This window comes from Protomyctophum parallelum (genome assembly GCF_964188405.1).
Source record: "Protomyctophum parallelum genome assembly, chromosome: 6".
Classification (NCBI taxonomy): domain Eukaryota; kingdom Metazoa; phylum Chordata; class Actinopteri; order Myctophiformes; family Myctophidae; genus Protomyctophum; species Protomyctophum parallelum.
Genome location: NC_139701.1, coordinates 20,044,726 through 20,054,829, shown reverse-complemented (window position 1 = coordinate 20,054,829; position 10,104 = coordinate 20,044,726). Strand labels below are relative to the sequence as shown.

Here is a 10,104-nt window from a genome sequence, read left to right as displayed (position 1 = left end):
TTCTATTTTATGTCCTCCCCCCCTCCCCAGGTCATTCATGCTTTATACTGTACCAACTTCTTTATGATAATATCACAATTTAGAACACATGCACGCAAGTACGCACGCACGCTCGCACACACACGTACGCACACGTGCACACACACGCACACACACATGCACATGCGTCGCGCGTGCACACACACACACACACACACACACACACACACACACACACACACACACACACACACACACACACACACACACGTACACACACACACACACACACACACACACACACACACACACACACACACACACACACACACACACACCACAGTGACCACACACACACTTCCCTATTTTGTCATTTTTTACATATTGTGTGTGTGTGTGTGTGTGTGTGTGTGTGTGTGTGTGTGTGTGTGTGTGTGTGTGTGTGTGTGTGTGTGTGTGTGTGTGTGCGCGTGCGTGCGTGCGTGCGTGCGTGCGTGCGTGTTGACTCAGTGTGTGCCCTGTTTTGGCCATGACAATAGATAGATAGATAGTTAGGTAGATAGGAAGGTAGGTAGGCAGACAGAGAGACAGACAGACAGACAGACACACTTTTTTTCCACTATTGATCTGTTCAGGTAATTTTACTTAGTTAGCATTAATTAAGTATATTAATATAGCATTAATTAACAATGAGAATTAAATTAACACAGACAAAGAGGGAATGAGTGAGGGAGAGAGAGGAAGCAGAGAGGGAGGGGGAGAGAGAGAGGGGGGAGAGAAAGAGAGAGAGCAAAGGGTGTGTGAGAGGGAGAGGGGGAGAGAGAGAGGAGGGGAGAGACAGAGAGAGAGGAGGGGATGGCTACGAACAGGGGATTTGCATCAGAGAGGGAGTGAAAGAGAGGGGGGCAGTGACAGAGTGGTCATACACACACACTCACATGCGCACACACACACCCGCACACTCCCCGTTGTCTCGTTGTCTCTGTGTCCCCGGCCAAAGCGTGTCAGTGAGGCAGTCAGTCAAGTCAGTCAGTCAGATAGTCAGTCAATTATGTTGGTGTGGGTGTGGAAATGTTGAACGAAGCTCCCAGTCGTCTGTCCTCTCTATGACCAAAACGGTAAGACCACTTCATTCAGTTTGACCGGTCCCCATCCCTCTAGTTCCCTTTATCTGTCCACATGTTTCCTTCTACTTTTTTCTCTCCGTCCCTCCCAGCACCTCTCACTGTGGTGCGTGTCCGTCCATCGGTCCGTCCGCCTGTGTGCGTCTCTTTCTGGGACACTGGGCCCGCGGCCAGGTTGAGGCCTCCATGGAACTCATGGTTTTTCTGCTTTCTGTTATGTCATGTTTTAGACCAATGTGGTGGTGCCTTTAGTTTGGGCTTAATGAGCAGTGTAACCAACTGGAAGAATAATTACACATTACAACACTTTTACTGGACCATTTGGTTACATTTGTACATTCCCAGAGTCACAAATGGACAAACTAACACTAAAGTATTATTGCAAGTAGTCTATACTTTTATTTACCGAGGAGCCCTTTGCTGTTTTGAGTTTATATCCCTGTGTCACGTTAACAGCTACAGTATGTTGAAACTTAAACATTTGAAGACATGGGAATGTTTGTAAATTAGACCACTAAGACCTTCATCTTTATTTGAATTCAAATATGTAGAATAACTAATTGACATGTTCAAAAGTAGTCACTATACAGTATGTCAAACTTACTGCACTCTTTCAACACAATTAATGTTATTACTAAATTAATTATGTTATGTTCTTTCCATTTTCATGCTTGAGTTATTTTAGAAAGAGTTGGGAAGGATTCATCTATAAACCGATATAATTATGTCCTAACTGGATTTAGTCTTACGAAACGAAAAGTCTTTCTGTCAAAAATGATTAAGGCCTAGACTTGTGCTTGAATTCTGTGGTCAAGAGATCTTTCTAGAAATATTACAATTATGTGCCCTATTGTGTAGCTTCATCTGACTCTGATATTAGTCATCTCAATGTTATTGTTTCATATTGAGTTTGAGATGTAAAAAAGTTACCCTGGACTTTTTTAGGACGAGTCTATTACACAAGGCATATTTATTAAGTTAGAACTATAAACCTGTTATTTGCTTGTAAATTGTGGGATTAAATTATATGTTTTTAATATTAGCTTGCATGATTACGGATTACCTAATAAAATCAATTTTGAGACACAGGTTTTCAAATCAGCACACACTAGCAGCAAGACAATATGTTGTGATGCATAGCTTCAACTTAGTGATTCTACTATACAAATAAAGAGTATTAATTTGCACACCAGAGAGAGAGAGAGAGAGAGAGAGAGAGAGAGAGAGAGAGAGAGAGAGAGAGAGAGAGAGAGAGAGAGAGAGAGTGTGTGTGTGTGTGTGTGTGTGTGTGTGTGTGTGTGTGTGTGTGTGTGTGTGTGTGTGTGTGTGTGTGTGTGTGTGTGTGTGTGTGTGTGTGTGTGTGTGTGTGTGTGTGTGTGTGTGTGTGTGTGTGTGTGTGTGTGTGTGTGTGTGTGTGTGTGTGTGTGTTTAAGGTGGTGAACAATGGGGGATCTGTCGAGGATTAGCAAGTTAATACTATAACACACAAACAGTTCAGACAGACATACACTTTAATATACACATTCATGTGTGGTGAATCCAGTTATAGTGTTATCATACAAAAGCCATGGTCATCCATGTAACCCAGTTGAATCACTGGGTGGACTCATATAATTTTTTTTATTTATATGGAAAGTATTTCTTATTGTAATCAATATTTTGTAAGAGTGTGCGAGTTGATTAAGCCACCTAATACATTGTCATATAATTTATGTAAATTACTATGAAGTGGTCAAGTGAATGTTGTTATTATAGAGAACTTTTAACTAGCTTGTAGATCTGTGCTATTTTTGCTGAATGTTTGCCTATTATGATATGCCCAGAATAGGGAATATAATTATGGTTGAGATAAAAAAATTAATTCTCCTTTTGATCACCCTTCCGCAGTGGGGACAACGAGATAAGGGCACCGGCACTTGCACTTTGCCACAAAAGGAACCTCACTTAATCACCAGTCTGCCGCTGGACACCTGACCAGGAGACGGACATCAGTCCCGCCGTTGTGTATGGACTGCCCTGAGACTGCGGAGCGGGTTGGCGCATGATCCTGACACGCGAAACAGCCTGGCCGCTGAAAACCCCCGCAGACGCAACATGTCCTCTCCCTCCCTCCCGATGCCCTCCCTGCCCCCTAGCCCGCTCGCCATGGAGTACCTGAACGACTTTGACCTCCTCAAGTTCGAGGTCAAGTCCGACACCCCTCCGCTCGCTCCTCCTTGCACGTACCCCAAGTCCGGCCTCCCCCACCATGACCCCTCCAGCTCCCCGTACCCTGGCGGCCACCCTCATGACTCCAGTCTGAACTCCAGCCCGTACAACTCCCTGCCGCCCTCGCCCACGCTCAGTGACTCCCACCCGCCCCCGTCCGCCTCCTCCTCGCTCTCCTCCTCGTCCTCCTCCATCTCCTTCCCCCTCTCCGACAGCTTCACGTCTGGCATCAGCTCCCAGGGCTCCCAGGGGAACATGGAGGGAAGCCCGGCCCCCCACCACGGGGGGCCACAGGGGCCCAACCCCGCCTCCCTGGAGGACCTGATCTGGCTGGCGGCACTGCAGCAGCAGTTCGGAGGCGAGGTTCCGGGGGGGCCCGCCTCTCTGCTGGGGTCTCTGGGAGGAGGTCCCGAGCGGGGGGACAGAGAGAGGGGGGGGCCAGTCGGCGGCTTCCTGGGATGCGAGGACGCCGTGGAGGCTCTGCTCAACTCTGCCGCCGCAGCGGTCAGCTCACAGGTAATGATTTATTATTGAATATGGACAATATTCTGTATTTCAGTGGTTCTCAAAATTGGAACTCTGAGAGTGTACAATAATTAGAGCCAAATGGACCTGCTTTGATTCATTTTCAACTTTGAAACTGCTCTATATAAATCAAGTGTGTGGTTGCCAAAAATGTGTCTCCCATAACATGGAGTCCTGCTATGAATTCACACCCAGGTGTTGCAAAAACCGCTAATGAAAGATCATAACAGCAGGCTGTTTTTTTCTTTCTCCCTCTCTCTTAAATTAGTGTCAGATGTCAGTGTCAGATAAAGTCAGATGTAAGCGGCTAGCCAAAAGTTTGATAACCCCTGCTATAAACTCTCTGCATGTCCCTTGTCCTCCCTTAGTTCCCGAATCTCTCCCAGAGCTCCACCAGTAACCTGGGGGACTCGGGCAGTGACAGCGGTGGCGACATTAAGGGCGCGGACATGTGCCATCGCCAGCTGCTCTTCTTGTCGTCCGGACCTCCCAACTCCGCTGCCGCGCAGACCTCGGGCTCCTACCCACAACCTCTCAGCCCCCAGGGCCGACTGCACCATCACCACCATCAACACCACCACCATCAGCATCACCCCATGCATGGCCATCACCACCACCATCACCACCTCCAACTCAACCAGGTATGCAGACAAACATGTTAAACTAGACAAAGTGCCCCTTGGGGCACAGGTCTACACTAGGGCAGGTCAGGTTGTGGCCTCCTGGTGGCGCTGTAATAGGCCAATGTGAAAAGGGTACCATTTCTTCTTACGCCTTGGATGGCGTTGCATGTTTGATTGGTTGATTGGAGGCATTTTGTTACAAAAATGTGTTTTGCAAAAATCCACCTGTTGGTGGCGCTATAACAGGCCATTGTGAAAAGGGTGGGATATATTCCTCAGCCTAGTAGGAAAGTCTGTGAAAGATTTCACGTAAATCGCACGCTGCGTTCATGATTTGAGGCTTTTTGTTCAAAACGGGCCAATCCTGCAAACTTTGAAAGCCAATCTTAGCCAATTAGGATGGAATATGAAATATCGGACAGATAAGTCTTGAATACATAACTGTAGAGATATTGTGTAACGATTTGTGGGATTTTTGGACAAAATCTGGAGGAGTAATATAAAAAGAAATGTTTTTCAAAAGTTGGCCTCCTGGTGGCGCTATATATATCCATTCTGGAAATTTTGGGGCAGAGGTTCATCGTTGGCATCCAGGGTGGGTGTGTGCAAAATGTGGAATCGACCGGGTTAACTGTACCGGAGATTAGCTGTACACAGACGGACACACACACACACACACACACACACACACACACGGACGGAGTGCAAAACATACTCTCTCCCCATGCCTTCGGCCTGGTGGAGACAATGAAGTGACGGTTAAGTTATAGGGAAAAGCGATAGTAATAAAGCAGTGGTTCTCAACCTAGGCGGTCCCCACTTGATTTATTTTTTGGGGGGGGATGGGGGGGGGGGTCCCCAGATAACTTTGAAGTGACGATTTAAGGACTTTTAAGACATTTTTAATAATTCAAGAAAGAAAAGAGAAAGACCATTACTGCATCAAAATCAATCAACAAACTATGCTATAAAAATTGGCAAAACAAACAAATAATAATAAGAAGAAGAAGAAGAAAGTGGCAAACATTTGTGAAAATAGACGATTAACGACTATTTTCACAATATTTATCTGTGGAAACGAGTCAAAGTAAATTGAATGCCTCAACTTCTACATTCCAAGTGCTTGTCAGGGTGGGAGGTCCCCAGTTCAAATATGATAATGTTTTGGGGGTCAAGGACACTGGTATTCTGGCTGTTCACACCACACACTATAACTACGATTATAAAGATATTCATATATATTTCAAAAATCATTCTAACTCAACAAGTGGATGGCTGAGTTCACACCACAGCTTTAACAAAGACAATGGTGAATGATACAGTAGTTATCGTTATAGTGCTTATCGTGTGAAAGGCCTTAAGACAGAAATTCTCATTCTGGAGGTGGTTCCGGGGGTCTCCAGCTACGTTAGGGACTATACGGACCAGAGAGATCATAGAGGAAACAAATGGAACCAAATGGGTCCTTACGGGTCGGGTCCATTTCCATCTGTGGCCTTAATGCAAACAGGGGATCTTTAAAAGATAAAAGTTTGAGACCCACTGGTATAGGAAAACAGCATGTGAGGCTTCAGAGGGTGAGGTGAGAGAGGGATCACACACTAAAGGATTTGGATCAGGAGGACATTAGGCTGCGATTATGATCGTCTGGGTATAGACCTAAGTATCACTTGCAGGATAGCTCTCTAAAATTATAGGAAAAGTGCAGCTAATTTTAATCTTTTATAACCACTTTTCATTTTAAATCCTTAGCCTATACTGTATTCTAAATTGTGAGCATAAATTACAAGCACACTACTGTACATACACACATGATGTTTGAAGAAATCTCATGCTCGCTGTTGCTATTTATAGACACGGCTAAGGTCTGCTTGTGGAGGTTTGTCGCGTCACAAGCTCTCAAATCCCTTTTGTCTCACAGCTCTTGCACTGAATGAACATTTTACTGTCACATTTTATTGTCACGTTTGAATGCGCTGTGCCCATGCTGTAGAGCAGCCTAGTGGGTAGAGAGTGGCCATAATCACAATAACGGTTTCGCCCCTCTCCGCTCTGCCCATGTCGACGTGTCAAAGTGTCCCTGTAATAATTATAATATTAATATTAATAGCTTGAATTTATATACCGCCTTTCATGAACCTAAAGATGCTTTACAAAATGTACCAACAACAATCAACAACTATAGGCCATAAGCCTGAGAGAATCTGTGTCTTTTCAAGGAAGCCTTAAAAGAGTCCAGTGTTGGAGCAATCTCTATTGGGAGAGAGTTCCACAGGGTGGGGGTTGCCACACTGAAAGATCTGTCCCCTGTGTAAGACTCCCCTTTCCTTCCCTGTTTATCTAAGAGTTCAATAGCTGTTTGAATTGCAAAAAGAAAAGTGTCAGTAAATGTCAGTATGGTGACTCTGTAGGTGTCATTCTGTGGGCGGGCAGGGGTTTTGACTGGATCTTTATTCAAAGACCTGCCAGTCCTTGTCTGAGCGGCTCTCCACTGTTGAACCAATTAAGACTTTGTGAATGACCGTTTAAGTGAGTAATTGAGACAAAGTCAAATCCTGTGAATGAAAATATACACTCATCCGTTCCATTTGCTCTGACTGGAAGTTCACTAGGTCATCTATTGGCTTACCCAGAACCCAGAACCTTCAATAACCTGACATTTTCCAGAACCTGTGACGTTCTGTGATGTCTTTGTTTTGTTTTTGTTTGTTGGTTTCTATTATAAATAGAGCCTCTAAAATGCCCATAAAAATAGCAAAAATAAACAATCTACAAGCTCTGGGTTCTGGGTTCCCAGCCAGAACACACATTATAGTACTACATCCAAAGCAGGGCCCAAATTAGGTTCTGAGACTTTATCAGAAATGAACTTTTATGACATTCTACCACAACACACAAACCACATAGTGTGGGGTATCTATGCTTTGACTAACACCAAACCACAACAAATCTTAGAATCTTCATGTTTCTTTTCTCCTTTTATTTTCTATCTTTAATTTTGAGATTTTTGTCCTAGGGATTGAGGGTGGAGGAGGGTGGGATAGTTTAGGGGAATAAGGTTTTTATTTAAAAAAAAATGTCACCAACCGATATAGTATATAATAGTATATATCTGATTGCATATCATGCTATTCTTACTTGATTCCTGAATTATTTTAATAATTTGTGACTTATTGCCATCTATCCTGGGCACCATTTCATTTCGGTATATGATCAGAGCGGGAGCGGATGATATCGTTACGTCATGTTGTAGTATTGTTTTGTAGTCGACAGGCAGGAACAACAAACCCGAACTTCCTTTTCCCTCAAACCGATTTTTCTCAATAAAAGCTGCAGGCTACGAGAGCTTTTATTGTTATTCTTCCTGTTTGAGGGAAAAGGAAGTTCGTGTTTGTTGTTCCTGCCTGTCGACTACAAAACACTACTACAACATGACGTAACGATATTATCCGCTCCCGAGCGGATCATATACCGAAATGAAACAGAGACCAGGCTTTCCTCCGAGGTGGTGGAAAGCCTGGTGGGCGAGGTTAATTGCCATCTACGCTCGCCCCTGCGCTTTTGTTTAAAAACTTGAATACCGGTAAAAGGATTTGAAAAGAAAAATAAAGAAACTGGGCTGTGAAGCGCATGAGATCAAATCCAGGTGTGAAATATGTTGAACGCCATGGTTCACTATGTTCTTGTAATCCATGAAGAGCCAAAACACTTGGAATGGTCTCTCACAGTGCTGTACACGGTGCTGTACAGCATGTAGAGCACAGCATGAGCGTGTGCTTATCTTAATATCTGCTATTATTGCTGTGTAATCCTGATCAGTGTCACTCACACTAAATCAGATTACATGACAGATTATGGATCATGGAACATGTATCACAAAATGTGCTGCCTGACAGTCACTTATACACCTGATACACCTTGACACGTGTTGTGTGAGCACGAGGCCCCCCATATGCAGCGGAGCATTTAAAGGTATATTCAGTGATTTCACTTAATTCAAATATGTTTTGTTGTGATAATCCTCCCTACTATAGAGTGTGCTGACCATATAAGGAGTTCATCCCTGTTCCCAGTTAACCCCTGGGGTCAAAAAACCTTATGGTTTCGTTTCTGGCTAGGTGGCCCAGCCTTCATCCAATCAGGATAGAGAGGGGCCTTCCGCCAATCATGATCGAGCAGGGGCGGGTCTTGGTGTGCGTGCTGTTGGCCTGTCGCGTGTCTTGTGCACATCTTGTTACCGGGTGGACTGGGTCTTTTTCCAAATCACCGAAATCACTGAATTCTCCTTTAAGTAAAACTAGAAACACCACAATGTAGAGGTTGCTTCCACTCTGTTACAATATTCAAAAATGTACTTGAGTAAAAGTACAGAAGTATTGGCATCAATATGCCCATGTATGCCCAGACACAGATACAGATACAGATACAGATACAGATACAGATACAGATACAGATACAGATACAGATACAGATACAGATACAGATACAGATACTGAGATCTCCATATATGAGCAGAAAAGTGACAAAGACACACTGAAGGTACTGTAGCCTACCTGACCATGGGTACAACAGGTATTGTATAATCGGATGGTTCATGCATTCTTGCATCGTTCCCGAGTAGGCTGGTGTCTAGTTAGATTAAACTGTCGACCAACCTCATGCCCAGGTCCCCCAGGAGCCGCTTGTAAAAGGCCCTGGGAAACTGGGCCGATTGGCTCGGTCCATAGCCCAGCCATGCCTCAGGGTCAAAGGTCAGGGCCTTCTAAGTTGTTGGTTGGTTTATAAATGTTGCATGCAAATGTAACCACATGAACCCTATAGCGTCCCTATTCTGGGCTGAACATTAGCCACAAATAGCCAATCTATTAGCTTACATACAGTATGACGCGTAGTGAGCTCATAGATTGGCAATTTTCGACCAAGATAAGCTTATTAAGATTATGACACCTCAAACATCTCCCTTCTTCACCAGTGAGTCAAGGAAGCTTTGAGAAGGAAGAGAAGTGGTCACGTGACTGGGCTGCGCCATGACACTTTCATGGACGCTTTCATGGGAGCCAAACTACCGGAAGTTTGGTAGAACACTGGAGTCAATGAGAGCTCAGTGACCAGCTCATGAACAAACATTATTTATGAATGACTGAGACCTTTTGTAAAGTAATCTCTTCTGGAAAATAACAGAAGACATGTAACACATTATTGTCTGCTGTGTTGCTTTTCGATGTGTACACTGTAACTTTTTATAGAGGTATGGTATCTAAAGAGCACAAAGTACCTTTCTGAACGTAACAAGTATCGCGAGACTTCCCACCGTTTCCTGTCTGGCAGCCAAATCTTGCGATACTTCGGAGCCAGAAACGACACCTGCTGCTGTTTAGATCCTCAGATAAAATTATATACTGTGCACTCTGTGCACATCGAAAAGTAAGTGATTAGAAAACAACCTGTGATATGTCTTCTTTCATATTCCTGAACCAATTATATGACAAGGGTCTCAATTGTTCATAAATAATGTTTGTTATGAGCTGGTCCAGCCAGCTCCATTCACTGCCATGTATTCATTGCACTTCCGGTGTGAGTTTGGCTCCCATGAAAGTGTCCATGGAAGTGTCATGGCGCAGCCCAGTCACGTGACCACTTCTCTT

The 10,104-nt window shown here is 44.2% G+C and overlaps 1 protein-coding gene across 1 annotated transcript in view; it reads left to right on the top strand.

Annotated features, from left to right (window-relative positions):
* Positions 1-3,197: 3,197 nt before the first annotated feature.
* nrl (neural retina leucine zipper) overlaps positions 3,198-10,104 on the top strand; it is a gene marked incomplete at both ends in the record, with an annotated part of 9,014 nt that continues 2,107 nt past the window's right edge. Inside the window, 2 exons of the mRNA XM_083767462.1 lie at positions 3,198-3,827; positions 4,205-4,477. Coding sequence (XP_083623588.1) covers positions 3,198-3,827; positions 4,205-4,477 — 903 coding nt within the window. The remainder of the gene's footprint in view (positions 3,828-4,204; positions 4,478-10,104) is intronic.